Source organism: Pantherophis guttatus, chromosome 1, assembly GCF_059756535.1.
Source record: "Pantherophis guttatus breed Tessera chromosome 1, ASM5975653v1, whole genome shotgun sequence".
Classification (NCBI taxonomy): domain Eukaryota; kingdom Metazoa; phylum Chordata; class Lepidosauria; order Squamata; family Colubridae; genus Pantherophis; species Pantherophis guttatus.
Window position 1 is genome coordinate 116,071,117 of NC_142063.1, and position 25,797 is coordinate 116,096,913.

The 25,797-nt window shown below is 44.3% G+C and overlaps 1 protein-coding gene and 1 long non-coding RNA gene across 3 annotated transcripts in view; one reads left to right on the forward strand and one right to left on the reverse strand.

Annotated features, from left to right (window-relative positions):
- Positions 1-25,797, reverse strand: part of LOC117667173 (uncharacterized) — a 125,839-nt gene that overhangs the window by 59,125 nt on the left and 40,917 nt on the right. The window lies entirely within an intron of this gene.
- LOC117667214 (olfactory receptor 5AR1-like) lies at positions 18,786-21,327 on the forward strand. Its single transcript, XM_087892791.1, has one exon. It carries the CDS (start codon positions 20,281-20,283, stop codon positions 21,325-21,327), a length of 1,047 nt encoding a protein of 348 aa, XP_087748917.1. The 5' UTR covers positions 18,786-20,280.

Consider the following 25,797-nt stretch of genomic DNA (forward strand, 5'->3'; position numbering starts at 1 on the left):
AGAAATATAAGATTACTAACTTTGGAAGGACATGCTTTATGGTATGGTAGAAGTAAGATACATACATATTTTCATAGACACTATGTAAGAAATGCATTGTTATTAGTGTGGGAAAAGGTTAGAGATAAATACTATTTGAAAATTCCAATATGGTTATCCACAATGGGAGCATTGATACACCCAAATATGGTTAATTTTAGAAATATTTTTAGATATAAAGACTTACTTACAGACAAGGGGAATTGAAAGGGAAACAAGAAATGAAAGAACAAGGCAGTGGTGGGTTCCTCCCGGTTAGGTCCGGTTCGGCCGAGCCGGTAGTGGTGACGATATGATGTCACCGAACCGGTTCTCCCCCCCCGCCCTCCCACCCCTCCACCCACCCACATTATTCTTACCTTTAATTTGGTCCCACCCCCAATCTATTGCTGCCTCCTGAGTCCCAGCTGATGACTAGAGGGGGAAAAAAGTGTTTAAACTCTTGCCGTGGAGCTTCAAAGGGCCGTCCTACAGCTGATCAGTGTTAAAAAGCAAACAAATTAGTCGGGTCATAAGTGCGAGGACTGGTCGTAAGTGCGAGGACCTTCCAGAAATGACTCTGACCAACTAGCCACACCCACCTAGTCATATGACCTCCAAGCCACACCCACAAAATAAGCCACGCCCACAGAACCGGTAGTAAAAAAAATAGAACCCATCCCTGGAACAAGGGATTGTGATAGACTGGTACACACATATGCAAATACAAGCAAGGTGTGAAAAAGACGCAAAATTATATGGTTTTATTTAGAAATGACAGATTTGGATAAGATACTCATGGGAACAGAGGATGAAATAATTTTAAAAATCTGTAGCTTTATGCTTAGTATGGAATTAGAGGAAGAACAAGTAAAGGAAACAATGATTGCTTGGGCAAAAAAATTGTGAATATGCAATTGAGCTCGATAGATGGCAATGGTTATGGGAAAGGAACTATAAACTAACAATGTCCACTGCATATAAAGAGACTCAATATAAAATGTTTTATAAATGTCATATGCTTCCAGAAAAAATGTTTAAAGGCAAATCAGCTAAATGTTGGAAATGCCATCAAATACCAGGATCTTATTATCATATGTGGTGGACAAGCCCAGAAGCTAGATATTATTTGTTAGATCAGGCACAGGAAAAGAAGACACAACCAGCGTGGTCCATTCAGCACTTTATTGGAGAGAGAATAAGACTGGCGGCTGTGCTGCCGGAGCTCTCCTTTTAAGCACTCCCAGCAGTCGCACCGCCCAGAGACAGCATTTTGAATTTCCCGCCGGAAGATTAGCCAATCCCCGGCGGGTGTCCTTATAAGGACATAACACCCCCCCCTCCTAGTTAGTAAACTGCCGTCAAAGTTAATCAGAGTCACGTAGTCACGCAGGTACGCTGGGCGTCTGGACATCCTAGTTGACCTGCACAATCTCACTTGAGGTTTGCCGCCGACCCAGATAGGCGGGGCTCCTGTGTCTCCCGGCTCCCTCCCTGGAACCAAACTGGGCTCGGCCGTCGAGTGTGTGGGGTTCGCCCCAGCACTTCCGGCCGGGTCTTGGACTTCTGTCCGCTGGTGATGCTGGTCTTCTTCCTGCCCTGGATGTCGGGTTTCTCGCTGCGGCCATTCGGCACAGATCGGTGGGGAACTGCTGAATTCCAGTAAGTCTAAGGTGTTCCTTTTTTCTTTTCTGGCCATTGGGGTTGTGTAGTCCGGTTGGGTGTCCGGTTCTCATTGCCGTTGTTGTGAGTCCTGTTGGTGACCTTGGGTCTTGGATGACTGCTGTCGTTGATGTTGCTGTTGTTGGTGTTGGTCGACCTCGCCAGGGTGGTGCAGGCCTCCCTCGCCTGGGTGGTGGAGGCCCTCCTCGCCAGGGTCGTGTCGATCTACCTTGCTGGGATGGTGGTGACTGCCCCTGTCAGGGTGCCACGGGACTGCCTCAACAGAGTGGTGGAGGTTCTCCCTCGCCAGGGTGGCACAGGCCGACCTCGCCGGAGCGTTGCAGGACTCCCTCTTCCGGGTGTTCCTGGTCTACTGCCTTGTTGCGATGGTGGTCTTCCTCGCTGTGGGCTTGCCGGCCGGTCTCGCTGGGATGTTGAGGGTCATCCCCTTCAGGAAGTCACCGGTCTACTCCTTGAGAACGCCGCCGACTGGGTTGACTGGATTGTTGCTGGCCCACCTCGACAGGGTGCTGCAGTCCTGCCTCGGTGGGGTGTTGCAGGCCTACCTCGTCGGGGTGTTGCAGGCCTATCTCGACGGGGTGTTGCAGACCTACCTCGCTGTGGTGTTGCAGGTCTACCTTGCCAGGGTGTTGCAGGTCCATCTCGTCGGGTTGGTTCTATCCTACTTCCCTCCACCTTTTCCGGAGCTGGTTGATGTGACGTCTACAGACCTGTGCATCTTCCAGCTCCACTCTGTAGAACTTTGGGCCGGTTATGCTTTCTATCTTCCCCTTCAGCCACTTTGGAGAGCCGTGAAAATTGAGTGCAAATACCGGATCTCCTGTGGCGAAGGCACGAAGCAGGCGGCTGGCGGTTGCTGGCATCTCTGGGTTGTACTGGGGGTGCAGTCGGTCCAGGGGTGACCTTAGCCTTCTGCCCATCAAGAGTTCAGCTGGGCTCTTGCGGGTGGTGGCGTGTGGCGTGATGTGCTGGGTGAGGAGGAAGTTATCAATCCTTTCTTGCCAGTCGCCCGTGCCCATCTTTTTTTTTTTTTTTTTTTTTTTTTTTTTTTTATTGTAAAAGTTTTACAATTACATTTTCACCCCGTTTTCACCCCCCTAACCCACCCCAAACTCCCCATCCCATCCTCCCTAACCCCCCCTATCCCTCCCCTCCCCCCCGGACTTCCATAGAGTATTCCCCATCATTATCCCCTTTATATAAAAAAAAAACCCCTTGAACTTTAAACCCCCCCAACCCCCATATCATTTTTCATCTTCACATAGTTCAAATATTTCTATCTTAATGTAATATAATACTATCAATAAAAAGCTATTTGATACTTCCTAGTTTGATATTTGTTCTGCACATAATCTATCCATTTTTTCCATTCACATTCATAAGTCTCTTGTGAGCGGTCTTTTAAATATGCTGAAATCTTCGCCATCTCAGCGAAACTGGCCATCTTCAAAGTCCATTCTTGAACGGTGGGCAAAGCTGCATTTTTCCAATATTTACCTATCAACAATCTCGCTGCTGTAATCATATACAAAATCAACTTTGTTTCATCCACTGTAAAACCCTTAGCTATACCCAATAAAAACAATTGTGGAGAAAATTGAATTTTTTTCTTCAAAACATTCTGCATAACCCACCAAATTTTTATCCAAAAAGCCTTAACTTTCTTACAGGTCCACCAAATATGAAAATATGTAGCATCTGTACAATCACACCTCCAACATTTTGGCTGGACATTAGGATACATACACGACAATTTCTTAGGGTCTAGATGCCATCTATAAAACATTTTGTAAAAATTTTCCCTCAAATTCTGCGACTGTGTAAATTTAACATTCTGGACCCAAATTTTTTCCCATGTTTCCAACTTCACTGGTTCTTCAAAATTTTGTGCCCACTTAATCATACAGTCTTTAACTAATTCAGTTTCTGAATCCCTTTCTAGCAAAACATTATAAAGCCTTTTAATATGCATTGGACCTTTCTCTCTTATATGTCTAACCAATTCTTCCTCATGCAACATAATACCAATTTTTTGGTCCTCTTTCCATCTCAATTGTAATTGATTATATTGTAACCAAGTTAAATTAATCCCTTCGTCCAACAGTGTCTGCAAATTCTTCAACTGCCATCTGCCCGCATCTGTAAAAAGAACCTCTTTGTATAAAAACCCCCCGAGTGACATTATATTTGTATTCCACAAAGTATGACCAAGATCCAACCATAGCGGTATTTTATAATCCCATTTGAGTCGGTGCTTCTTCCAAACTCTCATCAAAGAGTCTCTAAGTATATGACTTTTAAATATTTTATCAACTTTGTCATCATAAAATAAGTAAGCGTGCCATCCAAATTCAAGATCAAAACTTTCTGCATTCAATATTCCAGCCTTTTTACTTCCAAACCAATCACTTGTTAAAGTTAAAGCTGCTGCATCATAATATAACTGTAGGTTTGGAAGTTTAAGACCTCCTCTTTCTGGAACATCTTGCATAATTTTCAATTTCACTCTCGGCTTCTTCTCGTTCCAGACAAACTTATTCACTCCAAATTGCCAAACTTTCAATTGTTTATCACTTTTGAGCACCGGAATCATTTGAAACAAAAAAAGAAATCTTGGCAAAATATTCATCTTAACTGCTGCTATTCTTCCAAGTAGAGACAGCTGCAGTTTTTTCCAAGTCTCCATATCTTTCTGCACCTCTCGCCACAACACCTCATAATTATTTTGAAACAATTTCATGTTTGATTCTGCAACCTGAACTCCTAGATATTTTACCTTAGGTACAATCTCAAAACCTGCCCTCCTTTCAAGCTCATGTTTGCGATCTTGTGTCATGTTTTTAACTATCATTTTAGTCTTTTTTGGATTCAATCTGAAACCTGAAACTTTACCATAATCTTGTATAATGTCCTTCATCAAGATTATTGATTCCATTGGTTGTGATAGGGTAACAACCAGATCATCTGCAAATGCCTTTATTCTGTAATCCTCTTGCCTAATCTTTATACCTTTCAAGATATTAGAGTCCCGTATTGTATTTAACAAGACTTCTAGTGTTAAGATAAATAAAAGTGGGGACAACGGACATCCCTGTCTTGTTCCTTTTTCAATTTTAAACTCTGTTGTCAAACTTCCATTAATAATAATCTGTGCCTTTTGCTCTTGATAAATTGCCGAGATCGCCTGTATAAATTGGTCCCCAAAGTCCATCTTTTTCAAAGTTTTTACTAGAAAATTCCAATCCACTCTATCAAAGGCCTTCTCTGCATCCAAAAAAACCAGCACTGCAGGGATCTGTTTATTCTTCTCAAGATATTCCAGTAAATTTATTACTTGCCTTACATTATCCTTCATATATCTGCCCTCGATAAATCCCGCTTGATCATCATGAATCACCTCTTGAATTACTGGCATCAATCTGTTGGCTAATACTTTTGCGTAAATTTTATAGTCATTATTTAAAAGAGATATTGGTCTATAATTTTCCGGTTTTTTAGGACCTACATGTTCTTTTGGTATCAAAGTAATATATGCTGATTTCCATGATGGGGGTATTTTACCCCCTTGTTGTATATTGCAAAATAAGTCTCTAAGTTGTTCCACCATTTCTGCTTGTAAAGTTTTATAATACACTGCAGTCAATCCATCTGTTCCAGGAGCTTTAGCTGTTTTCAATTGTTTAATTGCTGCAATTATTTCCTCAACTGTTATAGGATAGTTCATTCTTTCTTTTTGTTGACTAGTAATTTTTGAGACTCTTTTCTCTTCTAGATATTTTTCTATAAGTCCATTCTGTATATCATCTTTGGCATATAATTTAGTATAATATTCTACAAAGACTTCTTTAATCAATTTTTGTTGAGAAATTTCTTTCCCTCCAATGTCAATACTCTCAATAGTCCGTATACTCTGCTTCTTCCTTAAGGTATAGGCCAACCATCTTCCCGGTTTATTAGCATTACAAAACGTATTATGCTTCGCATATTGTAAATTTGTTGCAGCTTGCTCCGCCAAGAGCATTTGAAATTGATCTTTCAAAAGTTTTATAGCACCAGATATTCTTTCATCTGTTGGGTTTTTAATGAGTAGCTGTTCCTTATTCTTTATTTCTACTTCCAATTCAAGTCTTTTCTTTTGTCGATTCTGTTTATGTTTAGAATTCATATAAATGAGTACCCCTCTCATATACGCTTTACTCGCATCCCATACAATTTCGATTGGGGTACCCTTATTCAAGTTCATCTCAAAAAATTCTTTCATCTGTTTTTTAAGTTCTGTTATATTTTTTTCATATCTAAACAAATTTTCATTTAATCTCCATGACCTTCTCTCAGTTTTTCCCATCTCAATTTCTATCCATACAGAACTATGATCAGTTAAAGTTCTTGGAAATATCTTTGTTCTTTTTGTTTTAACAAGTAAATCATCTGATAACAAGATAAAGTCAATCCTGGAAAAAGATCTATGTCTGTCAGAGAAAAAAGTATAGTCCAATTCTTTTGGGTTGTAAATTCTCCAGATATCTTTTAATTCCAAATCTTCTTTCATATCAAAAAAAGTCTGTGGTAGTCTGATCCTTACTTTCGCCAAACTCTTTTTATCTAGTTTAGAATCAATTACTCCATTCCAATCTCCCATTATTAAAATAGATCTATAATCCCATTGCAATATTTTATTATGTAAAGTCTTATAAAAATGATCCTGTTGTTGGTTCGGAGCATAAATTCCAATCAAAAGAATTTGGCCAATTGCTGTATACAATTCAATTGCAATAAACCTACCACCTTCATCTGCTTCTATAATTTTAGCAGACAATCTTTTATTTACATAAATAACCACACCATTCTTTTTTTCCGAGTTTGAAGCTATAAAATGTGTTCCTAATTTAGAGTTTATCAGGTATTTGTGATCTTGAGTTCGAATATGAGTTTCTTGTAGACAAATTATGTCATTATTAAATTGTCTCAGATATGTAAATAACTTGTTCCTTTTTTGTGGTGAGTTTAATCCGTTAACATTCCAAGATAAAAGCCTAATTGTCATCTTGACCTTTCTGAAGCGATGAGCTGCCTTGCCTCGCTTCTTCTGAGGTCTTCGGCTTTGCTCCCCCCATAGCTTCACTTTGTGTGGTGCTTTTGGCTCCCCCTTTATGTTGGCTTGCTTGTTGTTGTTTTTCTTTTATTTGCTTGGAGACTGCGCGAGTTATACGTTGGTCCTTAACTTCAGGTATCCGAGCTGGATCCAAAGCAACATCTCTTGTTGACAAAATTGGTGAAGATTCTAGCAGGGATTCCTCCATAAGGCCTCCTCCTCCTACAGCTCCCTGCATTTCCACTAATTCCATCTGCTTGGACTGTTGTTCCCGCTCATGCTGAAATTGCTTTTCCTTATCACTTTTTATCTCCAGCATTGTAGATGTACGTGGGGATGATGATCTTTCTTTAAGAATATTATAGTAAAAATATTCCGCCTTCTGAAAAGTATTCAATCGGTGTCCTTCTCCATTGTATTTCAGAATTATACCAGTTGGGGCATCCCACCGGAATGGTATTTCTTGTTTTTGCAATTCATTCACTAGAAACCTATATTCTTTTCGATCTTTTAACATCTTAGGTGGCAGTTCCTTATAGACTCCAATTTGAGCTCCCTCCACTTGCACAGAGGAAAGAAAGGATCTTTGCAAAATATCATTTCTTATTCTTCTGTCTGTAAAATATATCACCACATCTCTGGGTAATTTTCTTTGTCTAGCCACCCATGAATTTACTCTATAAATTTTATCTATTTTATAGACCACGTCTGCTGGATCAATTTTTAACAATACAGCCAAGGCATCTGAACAAATCTGTCTCAAATCTTGCCTATCATTTTCTTTTATTCCTCGAAGCCTAATAGCAAATTCCATGGATCGAAACTGTAACATTGTAATCTCATTTTCAACTCTCTGCACTTTATTATCCACATCAACAATTTTAGAATCAGTATCCTTCATTTTAACATTTACTTCTGATTTAAATTCTTCCAGTTTGGAATCCACTTTGCTGATGGTTTCTGCCAGATCAGAAACCACATTTGTCAATTTGTCAGACACCTTGTCATAATTCTCTTTCATTGCCTCTTTGAATTCATTAATTTCTTTCTTCATTTCCTGTTGTGATTTTTGAAATTTATCATCCAGAGCCTGGGTAATAAAGTCCTTCAAATTTTGAACATCAAAGTCCTTTCCCTCACCCTGCTGGCTGGGAGGGGGCTGCTGTTCCGGCTTATGAGTGGGAGATCCCTCCCCTGCAGCCTTTCCTTCCTGTTTCTTTGAAGCCATTCTGCCACGTAAATTAACTTTTCTAAAAAAAAGGAAGTCTTTTTTCCTTTGCTCCTCCACAAAGTCCTTTGAAAAAGTCCCCCAGATTTAACCAAATTAGAAGTTAAGTAAGCTGAAGCAAGCTCAGGTTTATGTTAAAAGGAATTTTTTCTTCCACTCTTCTCTGTTCACTTGCTACAAGCAGTGCTACAATGTAGCTTGTTCAAATAGCTTTGCAAGATCACTCTCCCTTTCAGCTCGTTAACGCTGGAACGGCGCCATTTTTTTTTTTCAAGCCGTTCCGCTCACTCTAGCCTTTTCCCAAATCAAAAGTTCAGAAACAAAAAGTTACTTGCAGTTTCTTGGTTTGGGGGTTGAGGTTGTTTTGTAGTAAAATTATTTTTCATCGATTTGAATGTTTGCTGCAGCCGGCTTGCTCTGACAAGCAGAGTCGTCCCACGCCGTCCGGAGTCTCCGCAAGTTGAAAGGGAGCCGCGCCCGTTTCCTCCCCAGTAGCAAACTTCTGGGGGCTCACAGGGGCTCGACCTGCCTCTTGCTTCCCTCTTCTCCACGAATCCTCAGGATTTAGGAGTTTTCAAGCCGCTCCCCTCACTCGGAGCGGCTCTACAGACGGCTGGGCTGGCGGTCCTTCAGAAGCGACCGTCTTCGCCGGTGGCAGACAAACCCGGAAGTCGCCCGTGCCCATCTTGATGAGTGCCTCCTTGGTGAGCCTCACCATTCTCTCTACCTGACCATTCCCAGCTGGTCTGTAGGGTTCTGAGAGGGCATGACGGATGCCCAGCCCAGCCAGGAACTCCTCCATGGGTTTGGACATAAGTTGGGGCCCGTTGTCAGAAACTAAGACATCCGGCAGCCTGTATGTTGTGAATAGGCACCAGAGTGCCCTGATGGTTGCTTCAGATGTGGTAGATGCCATGGGGACGAACTCTAGCCACTTTAAGAAAGCGTCCACGACTATCAAGAGGTACTTCCCTTGCATCGGGCCCGCTAAGTCAATGTGTACTCTCGCCCAGGGGCTACTTGCTGTCTCCCACTCCGACGGTTGGGCATGGGGGGAGCGGGGCATACCTCTTGGCACGGGTCACATCTGGAGACCCATTCTTCAATGTCTTTGTCCAGGGATGGCCACCAGACGTAACTACGTGCCAGCCCCTTCATTTGCATGATGCCTGGGTGCCCATTGTGGAGGGTTTCCAGCGTCTTCTGTTGCAGGGCACTGGGAATCAGCACTCGGTCTCCCCATAGGAGGCAGCCTTTCATCGTAAACAGCTCCTACTGCTTCCGTGCGAATGGGCTGAATTTCTCTGCCGTCTTCTCCGTTGGCCAGCCTCGCAGGACCCATGATATGATTTGTTTGAGTATTGGGTCCTTTTGAGTATGGGCTGCCACATCTGCAGATGTGACTGGGCAGTTTTTGTCAATGTCAATGTGGAAGAGCCTGAGTGTGGGGGCTGGGTCTTCCACTGGGTCTTTGGATGGGCATCTGCTTAGCGCGTCTGCGTTTCCTATGGATTTGCCAGGTTTGTGGACCAGTCTGTAGGAATACCCAGCTAGGAAGATTGCCCATCTCGTCATTCTGGGTGACATGAATGTTGGGGTACATTTGTCACCTGCGAGTAGTCCCAGCAGAGGCTTGTGGTCTGTGATGTTCCTGAAGCTTCTGCCATAGAGGTACTCGTGGAAGCGCTTGGTGCCTATGACAATGGCCAAGGCTTCCTTGTCCAGTTGGCTGTAGTTCCTTTCCGTGCTGGACATGGTCTCACTCCTAACAGGTTCAGGCGGCTGTGCTTCACGATGGTGATGGGCAGGTTCCCATGGAACTTGTGGTAGGATATCTGCAGGGAGGTTCTTCCTAGGAGTCCGATAGGGTTCCCTCCAAAATCCACGAGCCTCAAGTGCAGGGGTTTCAGGTCCTTCTTGCTGAAGCCGGGTTTCAGTCGCTTCAGCTGGTGCCAGTCCATTATGGAGTAGATCGATCCCGAGTCTACCTCCATTGAACATGGCGTCCCCTCCACGTGGGCGGTCACATGGAATTTGGTGGTGTCGTCAGCATTGGTGTGGGCAATGGTCGTTTGTTGGACTGCCCCACTCCTGGAGAATTCTTCCTCGTCTGCATCTGGATTGGAAAGAGGACCGTTTGGGTGATCTCTGGTACTCTTTCCGGATTTCGCAGTTTCTGTGCTTGGGCAGTTCTGGGGCCAGGTCTGTGGCTCTGCAGGCCTCAGCGATGTGCCCTCTCTTCAGGCAGCGTCTGCAGGTGGCATCTCTCCATCGGCCCTTGCATGGTCGCCTCTGCAGCTGCCTCAGCGCTCTCCTCAGTCGCCATTTTGCACGGTTTCCCACCTCGGCGGTCTGGAGACCTTGTGGATGGCCATTTCCTCCTCGGACTCGGATGCAGCTGTGGATTCATCCATGGAACTTTGGGGAGTCTTCTGAATTTTGTGGACCACTTTAGCTTTCAGCATCGCGGCTGCCGCTTTTTCAGACGTCTTGGCAGCTGTGGCTTCCTCCAAGACGTCCTTAAGCAATAACTTCTTTCTGCTTAAGAACTTTTTTTGGAGAGCCCTGTCCCTCATGCCGAATACAATGCGGTCACTGATGACATTGTCCACATTATCAAACTCGCAATTGGCAGCGATTTGGCACAGGGCGGCCACAAAGTCTTTGATTGATTCACCTTCCCTTTGGTCCCTCTGATGGAAGGTGAATCGGTTGGCGACCAGAGTTCTTGTTGGTGCGTAGTGTTCTTGTAGCACCTCCTGGAGATCGGTCCAAGACATCTCCTCGATGTCCCTTGGTGCCACGAGGTCGATGGCCATCTCCAGCACTTCGGATCCACAATGCGCCAGGAAGAGGGCTCTTTTTCGGTCATCATTAAGGTCCTGATAGTTGTTTCCCCTCAGGAACTGGCAAAACCGGACCATGTAGGACCTCCACTTCTCCTTCCCGGGGTTGAAAGCTGCTAGTGAAATAAGTGCGGCTTGTGATGTCGCCATGGCTTCAGTGGCTTTGTCTTTGTGACTTCAGCTCGAGTTCAGCTCTTAATTGGGTGGCGGTATGCCACAAGGTTGTCACTGCAGTTCTTTGAATCCTTCATCGCCAGTGTTAGATCAGGCACAGGAAAAGAAGACATGACCAGCATGGTCCATTCAGCACTTTATTGGAGTGAGAATAAGACTGGCGGCTGCGCTGCCGGAGCTCTCCTTTTAAGCGCTCCCAGTAGTCGCACTGCCCAGAGACAGCATTTTGAATTTCCCACCGGAGGATTAGCCAATCCCCGGCGGGTGTCCTTATAAGGACATAACATTATTGGAGCAGAATTAAGACATGGTTAGAAGAAATGATCCAACAACATATTGATTTAAAACCTGAGCTGTTCATATTGGGTATACTACCAGAGAAAATTAGTAAAGAAAATATATACTTGATTATACATATAATAACTGCAGCTAGGATAGTATTTGTGCAAAGATGGAAAGGAGAGAAAATCCCTTTGGAAGGGGAAGTAATTAAAAAAATCTTAGACTGCAGAAATAAACAGATTAACTTTGATGTTTAAAGAGAGAGAGGATACGGACTATTATAAGATATGGGGGGAAATTTATGATTGGTTAAAAAAGAGATATAGATAAAGATTGTGATAATTAAGTAAGGAGAATGTTATATTAAATGTATTGTAATTTGGGGGAAATAGCACAACAGAGAAATGGAAATTATCAAGGAGAAATGAAGATAGGAGGAGTAATAAAAAGAAGTAGTAGTCATGGAAGAAACACCGAGAAGACACACCGAAGGATTTATGTATTATGTGTTTGTTTTAAAACATAAAAAAAACTTTTATAAGTTAATTGAGGAAATTGTAATTGTCAAAATGGGCGTTGTACTTACCTGATATGCCCCTTCTCTGCACGCTATCACGGCAGTCAGTCATGGGTGGTGGACTGGGAGCTGACCAATGGGACCGAGTCTACTGGATGCTTAAGCTCCGCCTCTTCCTGCTTAGCTCCAGTTTTGAGGCGAAGGGCTCCAGCAGACTGAAGTGTCTATAGAGGAAACAGAGAGAAAGTGAGATTTACCCCCTCCCCATAGTGACCCAGGATATCGACCAGGGTGGGGCTGACTGCCGTGACAGCGTGCAGAGAAGGGGCGTATCAGGTAAGTACAACGCCCATTCTCCTGCCTGGCTGTCACGGCAGTCAGTCATGGGACATACCAAAGCTTCATGTCCTATAGGGAGGGATCAGGTCGGACTCTCTGCAGTACTCGTCTCCCGAAGGCGGCATCAGCAGAAGCGTAGGTGTCCAGACGGTAATGCCTGATAAAAGGAGTCACCGAAGACCAAGTGGCCGCCCTGCAGATTTCTTCCCACGGGGCTTGAGTAGCCCAAGCCGCAGACGTGGCAGCGCTTCTGGTAGAGTGTGCCGTGATCCGGCGTGGAGCCGGCAAGGAATGAACGTCGTAAGCTGTAGAAATAGTGGCCCGCAGCCATCGGCCAACCGTGTGAGAGGAAACCTTTGATCCCATAGAGGAAGGTTGGAAGGAGATGAAGAGGGCTTCCGTTCTCCGGAAGGAAGAAGTGCGGGACAGATATATTTTCAGGGCCCTGTGGACATCGAGGGTGTGCCAACATCTTTCCAGGTGGTGCTGAGGAGAAGGGCAAAAATTTGGGAGCACAAGCTCTTGCGACCTATGGAAGGTGGAATTAATTTTGGGTATGAAGGCAGGGTCCAAACGAAGCACAACCCTGTCCTTGTGGAATATGCAGAGATCAGATCGAACAGAAAGGGAGGCGAGTTCAGATATGTGACGAGCAGAGGTGATTGCCACTAAAAACGATACCTTGAAGGATAGGAACTTCAAGTTGATTTCACGGAGCAGCTCAAAGGGAGAAGCAGTAAGGGCAGTAAGAACCTTGTTGAGGTCCCACGTAGGGAACCTGTGAACAACCAGAGGGCGCAAATTGGAGGTGCCTCTCAAAAAGTTCCGGATAAGAGGGTCCTTGGAGAGAGGAGTTAGTGATCTGGATTGTAAGACCGAGGACAAGGCGGCGACCTGACGGCGTAGGGTATTGGGGGCGAGGCCGGAGGCAAAGCCTTCTTGAAGAAAACCCAACAGATGGACCACGACATCTGTAGAGGGATCCAAGTTGTGTCTGGAGCACCAGCGTAGGAAGGCCTTCCATGTGGAATCGTAAATACGGACCGTGGAGGGACGGCGAGCTGCCATGATGATGGGAATGGCTGCTGGCGGGACCCTGGCTGCTGTCAGACGGAGCCGCTCAACCTCCAAGCGGTCAAGTGGAGGGATTGAGGGTCTGGGTGAAGAAGATCGCCCTGCTGCAGCTGGATTAGATTGTCTGGAATCCGCCACGGAGGGGACACGGAGAGATCCACTAAGTCTGCAAACCAAGGTCTGCGAGTCCAATAGGGTGCTAGAAGGAGAAGCTCCGCCCTTTCTAGTAGGAGTTTGCGAATTACCTTGGCGATCAGAGGAAGGGGGGGGAAAGCATAAAGGAGAATCCCTTGCGGCCAGGGGCTGCGGAATGCGTCCACTGCCTCCGCTTCTGGAGTTTGGAACCGAGAGAAAAAGCAAGGCAGCTGGTGATTGACGCTGGAGGCAAACAGGTCCACCTGGGGTAGGCCAAAACGAGCCGTCAGCAATTTGAAGAGGTCGGGAGGTAGACTCCATTCCGTGGGGTCCAGCGGGGTGCGGCTGAGGGCGTCGGCTCAAACGTTGTCCTTCCCCGCTATATAATCGGCCCGGAGGGAAAGAAGGTGGGACTCGGCCCAAAGACCGAGACGTCGAGTTTCCTCCATGAGAGGCCTGGAGTGTGTCCCCCCCATTCGGTTGACATGAGCCTTGGTCGAGATGTTGTCCGTCAGGACCAAGACATCCCGACCGGTGATGTGGGGCTCGAAGTGGAGGAGTGCAAGATAGACGGCCCGCAGCTCGAGGACGTTGATGCTGAGGGATTGTTCCTGTAACGACCAGAGGCCTTGAGCTGAGATGGAGTTCAGGTGGGCCCCCCCATCCTTGGAGACTCGCGTCGGTTGTGATGACGACACGCTGCATTTCCAGGAACTTGGTTCCCTGCGACAGAGCCGGGGAGGACCACCAGCGAAGAGACTTTAGTACCTCCGTGGGAAGCCGAATTTTCCTGGAGGAGGTGGAAGAAGCCGATTTTTGAAATGGGAGTAGGAGCCATTGGAGATCCCTGCTATGGAGCCGGGACCACGGGACAATCCCGTAGGCTGACACCATTTTGCCTAGCAAGGTGGAGAAGTCGGATAAAGATGCAGAACGAGCCCGTCGGAAATGGCAGGCTAGGGAAGAGAGGCTCACCACTCGGTCTCGGGATAAGGAAACCTCCATTGTAGTGGTATCGATAAGGGACCCAAGGTGCAGGATTCGATTGGATGGGACTAAATGGCTTTTAGCCCAATTTATGGAAAAACCATGCTCTTGTAAGGAGGTGAGCGTGTGGTGTAAGTCCCTCAGGGCTTGGTCCGAGGACCGAGAAAGGATGAGGATATCATCCAAGTAGAACATGGCTCTAATTGGGGTAGCGGAGATATGGGCCATAAGGGCCGCCATTATCTTGGTAAAGACTCTGGGGGCTGAGGATAAACCAAAAGGGAGGGCACTATACTGAAAATGACGCCCATTATAACAAAAACGAAGGAATTTGCGGTGGGCAGGCCGAATTGGGACGTGGAGGTAAGCTTCAGTTAAGTCAATTGATGTCAAATAGTCCCCCTGGCGAATGCCTAGGAGGATAGTTTGAAGGGAGTGCATCTTAAACCAGCGGTATACAATGTGCCGGTTTAAGGACTTTAGATCGAGGATAGCCCTCCACCCCCCCGAAGCCTTGGGGACCAGGAAGAGCCAGGAATAGAAGCCCTGCCCCCTCTGGGAGAGGGGAATGGGTTGGATGGCCCCAATATCTAAGAGATGTTGGATGGCGGAGTCCATCCTAGCATTCTTGATGGGATCCCAGGAAGGAGAACAAGGGAGAAAAAACTCCGGAGGGATGGAAAGGAACTCGAGAGAAAGGCCAAAACGAATGGTGGATCTTACCCAGGCATCTGATACCGTGGAGTCCCATTGGGCAATAAATTGGGGCAAACGGCCTCCTATAGCCTGAGGAGGGGTAGAATTAACGGGACCTCCTAAAGGGATGGCCCCTACCCCCCCGAAAGGGCCACCTGAACCCAACCCGGGGATTGGGTCTGACCTGGTGATCCGAGGGAGCTGGGCCTCTGGAGGGGAAGGGACGTTGAGAGCGTTGAGGTAAGTATGACTCCGTGTTCCGGTAGGAAGGAGAACGAAAGGAAGAAAAAGAAGATCTGTAATCAGGGCGCCGGTTGAGAGCAGGCAACACCTTGCGGTGATCTTTTGTTTCCACCAGGAGCGGGTCAAGTTGAGCACCGAATAGTTTCTCGCCGGAGAAGGGTGAGGAGGCGAGGCACCACTTACTTCTGATGTCTGCTTGCCAGTTGCGAAGCCACAGGAGGTGACGGGAGGTGATGGAGGTACCAATCGCCTTGGTGGAAAAGCGGGCCGCATTCAAGGTGGCATCCGCTGAAAACTCCACCGCAGCCATAATCTTGTTCAGGTCTTGATGAGAGCGGTGATCAGACGGAGGCAAACGGGCTTGCAATTGTCTCAGCCAGAGAATGGTGGCCCTATTGAAAAAAGAGGCTGCAGATGAAGCCTGCACTGACCAGGCCAAAGCCTGATGTCCCTTAATCAAGGTCCTTTCCGCCTTCTTTTCCTCAGGACGCAAGCACTCCTCCAGTGGACCTGCAAGAGGAGATGGAGAGGAAAGAGCCAGCACGGGCGGGTCGACAGATGGAACCTGGAGCAGCTGGGAAAATTCAGGGGCCATATTATAAACTTTTTTGTCCAAATTGTTTGGGACCGGGCCTGAGCTTGGGAAAGACCACTGGTGGAGAACCACATCAGAAAATAATTTAGGGGCAGGGACCACTTCCTTAGTAATCGAAGGTTCTTGAAAAAGAGCAGAGGTGGGGTCTGCTGAGGTTGAAGCAGCGTCCGGCAACGAAGCAGGATTCCCTAGGCGGGTGATGTTTTGGGCCTTGAAGAGTAAGGAGCGAAACATGTGAGGCCAGAAAAGACCAATGAAAGCAGGTTGGTCCGGTTCTAATCCCTCATCATCCGAGAGATCATGGTCTGCAACTAGTTCACCTCAGAGAGGGAATCATGGCTAGCAGAGTCCACCAAGTCCCCTGCTTCTGATACTACGTCTCCAGTGTCTTGACAGGAAGGATTTCTATATGAAGGATTGTTGGCAACCTGGGCTGAAACCTCAGATGGGGCCCTCTGCTGTAGGCCCTGTGAAATGCCCTGGCGAATGGCCTCTGAAATCAAACATGCTAAGGCAGGTGGAATATTCGAGAATGCCTGAAGGGTTGGATCAGGCAGTGGAGTTGGAGGGCTAGAGTTAAAAGGTTGATCTGTATGAGGAGGATTAGAGACCTCAGCAGCCGCTGGGAAAACTGATTCGACCTCCGCGTTAAAGGAGGAGCCCTCATGGACAGACCTATCCGGGGACAAGGCCGGGGAAGGCCTTAGAGTAACATCCCCAGGAGAAGAAGTTAAGTTGCCCACAGCTTCTTGAGGATTGGTAATAGTACCAGTGCTGGAAGATGCCTGGGCCTTCTGGAAGGCCCTCTCCATGGCTTTGTGCCATCTCTCCTCCTCCCTGGATGGTTTGCGAATGGGGGGGAGAGAGGAAGGGGGAACTGACCCCTTTCTGGTCTTAGGGGGAATCCCCTTGGAAGATCCTTCCCCAGGATCGTCCCCATGAGGACGTTTTGCCTTGGCATGGGCTTGGCGGGAATGGCGCGAATGGGGAGCGTCCGCCATTTTGCGCAGTACTGCGATGAGCCCAGGGGCAGTAAAATGGCCTGAAGGAGATAGGAAAACGATACTTGCGCTTCGAAGACAACGTCCAGAGAAGAAGTTCCTCAAACCGCTCGTAAAAAAAGGCCATGGGAGAGTTTAGCGCAAGGCAGAGCTGCTCAGCAAAAAAGCCTCCTAGCGCAGCGTTCGCCGCCTATAGTGAAGGCGGGATGGCCCAGTAATAGCCCTGAAGCTCCGAAATTCCGAGGGCTGACAGAAGCTTCGTCCGCCGAAGGCGGGAAAGCCGGGAGACGCGGCAGGGCGAACCCATGCGCGCGCCAGCGAGGCCGCTAGCCAGCGGCTCAGGATCAAACGAACGGCCGCGTTGATGGTAGGGGCGGCCACAGTTAGAGGGAGAAAGAATAGTTCGTAGTCTAGTTCGTTCCGAGGTCTATTAACTGTTAATTTTCGAAAGTAAGCAGGAAAACTCTATAGACACGGCTGTCCTGGCAGACCAAGTCGAAAAACTGGAGCTAAGCAGGAAGAGGTGGAGCTTAAGCATCCAGTAGACTCGGTCCCATTGGTCAGCTCCCAGTCCACCACCCATGACTGACTGCCGTGACAGCCAGGCAGGAGAATGACTGTTTTTAGACTGGAGCCCTCTTTCAACAGAGGAGGAGTGATACGACATTATCTATCTCCAGTCTACAACACGGTCCTTTCAATAGTTCCAAGAAGGCTTCACACCCATTTGCACTACTCAGATGACCCTGAGGGCACAGATAAATCTCCACGTGGTCTCAACAACTCCCTGAAAGAATGCAAATGACCAGTTGTCTGAAAGGAGTATAAATCCTTCCATTCCCCACCATCCACTCAGAGCTGAAAAAGCTTCTTGGATGAGAAATGAAATGTCTTCAAAGAAAGATTTTAAAAAGTCCAGTTTCCTCTTGAAAAAGCACCTTTGGGGCACCATCAATTATGGTTCCTGACATATAGATCCAGACTCACTTTCACGTTATAAGAAAATACCAAGTAAAGGCTCTCCACTCCCTGATTACACATATCCTCTTCTGTTTTTTGATATGGATCTGTATGCATTGTTTGGAAAATAAGTCACATATGTTGGTTGCCAATTCCATGTTCCAGCCCCGTCTCCTGCCCCCCATGCTCAGTTCCAATGTTTGATGTTGGACTTCAGAGATTTAGCACCTCTACTTTCTGGCTGTTACATCCATGTGACCAAATTGATTTTGCCTCCTTTTTTGCAGCACTCATTAAGTAACTCACTACAATAGTTCACTAAGGGTGCAGTTTGGCCAAAAACTGGAAATAAATGCCAGTTTCACAGCAAAATGGTTGTAAAATGTGTCATATGGCTGCAGAACACTGCAAACAGCTGTAAATATAGCCCATTTGCCAAGTGCCCAAAGTACAATCAGGTGATTGCAGAGGGAGGGGTGACCATCAGAAACTCCTAAGATAGATCTGTTGGAACTTGGAATGGCTTTTAAGTGACCAGTCATAACTCGAGAACTACCTCTGCCAATTAGTGGGATCATGGAGATATGATATATGTACAAATAACATTAGAGCTAAACAGTTGAATTTAACTCAACATGAATTAAAGAAACTTCAACATGACTTTATTTTTTACTCTAAGATTCCTCCAATTAAAACTATGACAAGAAAGTATGAAAATGCAACCACTTATCTGCAGGATCTGGGGTATTGAAATGCATGAGGGATATTATCCCAGATGGGTTGAAAAGACATTTAAGATCTCTGCCCCCATTTACTGGTGTTGTAAAAGCAAAGAAGCCACTGACTTAATTCCAGGTATGTTAATTTAGAAAAAGATTTATATTAGTGTTAAACTTTGCCATTCTTTCCTTTTTTTTCTTCCTAATGTTTTTTCCTGCAAGTACAGTCTGTGCTTTTTTTCAGATCAATTGAGTGCTTTGATCCATTGATTAGAACAAGAACTGACCCATCAGCTTGTGCCCAATGCACAATGGGAGTGCATTGAGTGAATGAATAACTCAAAATGACCCAGCCAGCTTTCATGCCTAAGGCAGGACTAGAAATCAGAGACTCCTAGTTTTTAGCCTGATGCGTTTAACCACTAGACCAAATAGCCTCTCCCTAGACTTTTTGCCATTACACACTGCATATTTATAGTAACAGTATCAGTCCATATACTTCATATATAATATATTTTAATAGACTTCAAATTCTATATTGTGTGCCACTAAAACATTCAAGAAGTAAATTATTTCAGTTTTTTGTTTTTTTAAAAAAGCATTATCATGATCCTTCTCTATCTGGGATCAGGCTCAGATCTTGTGCAAAGAAGCTTTGCTATCCTTCGTGGACAATCATATTAGCAGACACATAGGAAAAATGCTATGCCTAACATCTTTCAGTAGCTTTTTATAGCATTCACCGACTCTTACAAGGGCTAAATAAATTTAAAATTTGGACCCTGAACAAATAAAAGGGAAAAATGAATTGGGTGGGAAATTCGCCTGCTGTATTTCCGGTCAACTCCTACTCTATTGAAAAAGGAGGTGAAATAAACAGGAATCTAGCATTAAGTCCCCTTTTCCAGAATATAATGGATGGTTTCTAAATTGGAGAGGGTAGAATAGAGATGCCAGCAGCTAAACATACATTATGGTCCAACATATAGTTTACAGCAACAGATATAGCAATATTGTGATACATTTTTTTTTTCAATATTTTATTAAGTTTGTGAAAATACATTAAATATCATTTCTATTTATATCGGATGTGCAGTGTTTATACATATATACAAGATATATACCTGGTGTTTCTTAAGTTACTTATTCCTTTTATTAGGCACACCTTTTTCTCCTTCTTTTATTTTATCATTCATCCATTCATACCACCTTCCCAGGGCCGGATTTTCCTATAGGCTAACTAAGCTTCAGCCTAGGGCCTCAAGATCAAGAGGGGGCCTCAAGATCAAGAGGGGCCTACATTCAAATTATTAGCAAAATTAAAATTACACTTTCACTATAGGTGAAAGGGCCTCATAAGTGGAATAGCCTAGGGCCTCTTTTCATCTAAATCCGGCCCTGCACCTTCCCCAAACAGTATAGTTGAGATTACTATACTATAGCAATATTGTGGTACATTATTCTGAAGCCTTCACTTACACAGCAGTGTGTAAATCAGTTTGTATATAACATGCTTCATGATGAATTTTCATTAACTAGGTTTTTTAAAAAAAATTGTATTACTCTATATAAAAAAAGTTCTCTTGATAGCATATGATATATGTGATATACTGTAGTAGATATGATAAAATCCTCTTGAAAAAGTATCCAGTTGTTTTAGGAAGAGAGGCACATAAACGAAGCCCTGAATAATGCAAGTTTCTTTGCCGTTACAAAGGATCAGAAAGGCATTTCAGGATCAGCTAATATTTGGAACCCAGTGCCCACAGAGAAAAATCATGGATAACAAAAATGAATCTGTCATTACTGAATTCATTCTTCAGGGATTCAGAGGAAATCCCCAAATGCAGTTTATACTTTTTACGATTTTCCTCCTGGTTTATGCCATCACTGTCTTAGGGAATCTGGGCGTGATTCTGTTGATTTCCACTAAACCCCAACTTCACAAACCCATGTATTACTTCCTGTGCAACCTTTCCTTTGTTGATCTCTGCTGCTCTTCAACCATTTCTCCAAAAATGCTGATTGACATGTTGGTTGAAGGAAAAAGAATTTCATTGGGTGCCTGTGCTACACAGCTCTTTCTGGCTGCTATATTTGGAGATACAGGATGTGTTTTGTTGGCCATGATGGCCTATGACAGGTATGTGGCCATCTGCAATCCACTCCTCTATCCAGCCATAATGTCCAAAAAGGTCTGCCAGCAAATGATTGCAGTTGCATATTGCATAGGCCTAATGGATACAATAGTATTCACTTCCTCAACATTTCGACTGATATTCTGCCGGTCAAATGTTATTAATCATTTCTTCTGTGACATACCTCCACTCTTAATGATCTCCTGCTCAGATACATACATCAGTGAAATAGCGATAATTGTCATTGCTAGCTTTATTGAAGCATGCGGAATAACTATGATTCTTGTATCCTATGTTTATATTTCGGCTACAATCTTGAGAATGCGCTCTGCTGAGGGTAGGCACAAAGCATTTTCCACCTGTGCTTCTCACCTGACTGCTGTTGGGATATACCACGGGACAGTACTCTTCATATACATTCGGCCCACCTCCAGCTACTCCATAGACCAAGACAAATGGGCCTCATTGTTCTACATGGTCGTGATCCCCATGCTCAACCCTTTGATCTACAGCCTGAGGAACAAGGAAGTGAAAGATGCTGCAACCAAATCAGTGGGCAACATAGGGATTTTTAAAGGGAATAATCCTAGATACATTTAATGGACAACTTCATTACAAACACTGCCATTTCCAAACAGGAAGAGGAAAACCATCAATGAGAAAAAGAGTGTACTTGGTAGCAATCAACAAAGAGAAGGTTCCTGACAGTGGTGGAATTCAATTTTTTTTACTACCGGTTCTGTGCGCATGGCATGGTGGGCATGGTGTGGCTTTGTGGGCGTGGCAGGGGAAGGATACTGCAAAATCTCCATTCCCACCCCACTCCAGGGGAAGGATACTGCAAAATCCCCATTCCCTCCACACTCCTGGGGCCAGCCAGAGGTGGTATTTGCCGGTTCTCCGAACTACTCAAAATTTTCGCCACTGGTTCTCCAGAACCTGTCAGAACCTACTGAATACCACTCCTGGTTCCTGGTAACCTTAAATCAAAATTATGGTTTTTCCGCATCACAGGATCAATAACCTTTATCACTATGGATAGTAAAAATCAGAAATTTGTAAATATGATACACCAGTGGTTCTCAGCCTTTTCTTCACCATTGACCCACTTTAAATCAAGGGCCACAGACCTCCAAGACCCCCAACACTTAGCTCAAGATTTAAACCATAACATTTTTCCTGCCTTCAAGAGACCCCCTGTGATGACATCATGGCCCCCCAGGGGTCTGCAGACCACAGGTTGAGAACCACCACGATACATTATTATATAATCTAACTATAAATATTATAATAGTTCACAGTGCAACAAAAATGCTTATATTTCTGTGATATATATATAGCTTTAGCTATTATCTTTATACACTTAAAAATATCCAAATCCAATTTAGTTTTGTGGAAAATGTGATCACCTGTTGAATTAGCCTTGCCAAACTAGAGTAATATTGCAATACTAGGATTTACGTGATTTGGAATATTAAAGAGCTCATAAATGCCCTGAGAAAAAACACTTGGTAATAAATGGCTTTGTTTCATAATTGTTGTTTCTAAAGAAGAAGAATATTAGTGAAAATCAATATATTTGTACAGCTTTTCTAAAGCTGGGCTTCTATGTTATCATCCTTTTGAGGATTATCATATATTAATTGGGTGCAGTGCAGGTTAATATTGTAAACAATCATACTATTGTATCATAAGCCTGGTATTTTTCCAGATGGTTTTTTGATTCAAAATAATCACATTTGCAATGTTAATAATAGCTATTTCCACATTATTCAGCTAGGTTTATCTAATCTATTGCCATGAACGCTTGGGTTTATTGGAGCTGGAATTCATCATATCCAGAAAGGAACCAGAATGAAAAAAAAATACAGTATGCTAGACATTATTCCATTATCCTTTAAACAAAAATCTTTTAACAACTTTGACTGGAATGATTTCTCTATTTCTTTAGGGTTAGTTCTGAATGAATATTCTTCTTCATCGGAAAATTGCCCAAAAAGGGATAAAGACAACTTCTGATTAAATTAATATGGAACTTTGCAACCAGCAGAAACTGACAATGTTTATATTTTATTTCAATCCTATTTTTTTACTTAGAAATATATAACTCAGAGTGCATTTTTCCCATCAGTCAGTGAAACTGTGTGATGATAAATTCAGTATATGTAAAAAGAAGAGGTTCTCACACAATATAGAATTTGTCTATTCCAAAATCAATATGTTGTATAAAGATTATACAAATTCATGAACACTGGGGTACTTGGTGACATCAAATGAACTTCAGATTCAGCTTTTGTAATAAGGAAAAAACAGAGCACTGTCAAGAACGTTTTGAGAGATTACATTGGATTTTCATGCTATCTAAACCAGGGGTGTCAAACTCAAGGCCCACAGGGTGCTTAGATCTGTCCCATGGGGCCACCATGGAAACAACAAAGGACTGGCTCCCAGTGCCTCTGCCAGTGAAAACAGAGCTCACGCAGCCCCCCTAAGCTCCGTTTTCGCTGGCAGAGGGCTTCAGGAGGTCATTGCAGCCGAAAACGGAGCTTGGGAGCCTGCCTTAGCACTTGGCCACCACTGGTGCCCCCGACACAAGTGATGTCAAGCTGGCCACGCCCACCCTGGCCACACCCACCTCGGCTCCCTGAGGTCAAACACCACCCTGATGTGCCCTCAATGAAATCGAGTTTGACACCCCTAATCTAAACCCTATTAATTTTATGTAAAGGATGGATGTGATCGGTGGTGGGATCCAAGTAATTTAACAACTGGTTCTCTGCCCTAATGATTTCCTCCAACAACCACTTTGCCAAACTGCTCAGAAAGTTAACAACCGGTTCTCCCGAAGTGGTGCGAACTGGCTGAATCCCACCACTGGATGTGATTCATCTAGAATCTCTTATTCCAAAATTGTCTGGAATCAACTGAAACCGAAGAGCACTGAGTAAAAATACCCCAAGAAAAAGATGTAGCAATGTTAAAATGTTAAGGTACAAAAGAATTTCATCTGGAGTGAAAGCTCAAATTAATAAATATCCAAACGGTAGTTCCCATTCTGCATATTTAAGTATAAACATGGCTCCAAGATAATTGCATTACAAAAATGTAAAAAAAAACAAAAAACAGAAAAAAATCCATCGGTCACTGGAAGTGTCGATTGCTCCATAATAAAAGAGAAATCAATTAAGTCTGCTGTTTCCATATGAAACAATGTTTAGGGCATCAGGAATATTGCTAAGTTCTTGCCTCAAGACTGAATGAGAGCCACCCTTTTTTTCCCAGCCTTTTGAATTGAATATGCCTTCTTCTTTACCCTATCCTGACTTATTATATGTTGACATAATGGAGTCTTTCTGTTTTGATTGCCATATAAGTCTTAATAGCAGCAGCAGCAACATTTTTACTAGAAACAGAATTAGGACTTTAAGCAGACTAATGGCAGGAAATTGCCGCTTTGGACCATAGAATTATAGAATCATAGGGTGGGGACCTTACCGGTCTTCTAATCCAACCCTCCTGCCCAACATAACCCATTATTAATGGTGAAAATAGTATTACCAACAGTAACACTATTTTTCTCAGGAACAAGCCCAGTGGTGGGATTCAGCTGGTTCACACCGGTTAAGGCAAACTGATTGTTAAATTACCCACCCCCTGCTATCAAAGTGGATCCTGGGTGATGCGCTGCGCTGCAATGGAGAAACGCACAATGGAGCAGCCAGCGCAAGAGAAGGAGAAGGCCGCTTTCCCTCCTCCTTTCCTCGTGCCGGCCACTCTGTTGTCCATTTCTCCATTGCAGCACAGCGCAGCACCCAGGATTGACTTTGATAGGGGAGGTAATTTAACAACTGGTTTGTCCAGGGTCAGGTTGGTCGTCGCGGGAGGCTCTTTCGCACATGTGCAGCAGAGCTGGAGGATAGGGATGGGTGACTCCTCCCACAATAGCCAACCTGACCTGGGCAAACCAGTTGTTAAATTATTTGAATCCCACCACTGAGCAAACCCTGGCCTGCTTCAGAGCCAGTCTGTACATCATAATACCCATCAAGATTTGTTTGTGTGTGTCATCATATTATGACATAGCGCTCTTTTACATGTGGGAGCTCATGGTATTCCATGGTATATGAAGCACAAGATGATGGCAAATGACTGGAGCTAGTATCAAATCAGGCATGATAGCATGTGAAGCCTATGTTGCAGCAATTAAACAAGGGGTGAGCACTCTCCCTGATTGCCTCTCCGAACAATTGTTCAAAGGTCTCAGGACTCACACATGAAAGACCAGCTTCCAGGGTTTCCCTCTAGTACCTGAACAGCCTCTGAATTCCATCATGAACACTTGATTATTTTTTGTAGACAAGAAAACTCCAATTAATTATAGACCTGACAACTCTTTAGGCAATGGACAGATTATCCCTCATAATATCTAATAAGTTTCTCTGAGTAAGTTTTGTTGCTTGTCTCTTTAGAAAGCATATCTCCCTCTCTTTTGATTTGTTTGCATATTAATTCTCTCCCCAGTTTAATTTGCACTTAATCCTGATCACTCAGATCATTAATATCACTTTTTATTCAAGTGAGCTCCCCTGCCACTTTGGTGGTGGTGAGATTCTTTCTGAAGCAACAGTCTCAGACACAGCATTTGATATTTAACCAAGTTGAGGGGGATAATAACTTCAGGAGCTATTAGTTACAATAAATTATCTTGATCCAACCCAGCCATGGATCAGGCCCAAATGTAGTACAGAAGTTTTGCTTACCCTGATGGGTTATCTATACTAGCAGAAACATAGGGAAAGTAGAACCCTGTTTATAGTCTTATATCTTTCAATGGATTTTTACATCACTGATCGTGGAGCGTTGGAATTAGGGAGGAGGGAAGCTTTGGTGTCAACCTTTTGCAATATCACTTGCCAGACTAATTTTGTCTAATTAACATTGAATTAGTTTTTTTTAATCATGCTTTTCCTTTCTTGCAAGATCAAAATTGCCTTCCTCTGAAATATAAAGAATTGAATGTGGGAGAATTGGTTGAATTCAGACAACACCCTAGAATATTACTGATTCTAG

Coding starts and splice junctions, on each gene's coding strand:
- LOC117667214 (XM_087892791.1), top strand. CDS start 20,281: ATGCAAGTTTCTTTGCCGTTACAAAGGATCAGAAAGGCATTTCAGGAT.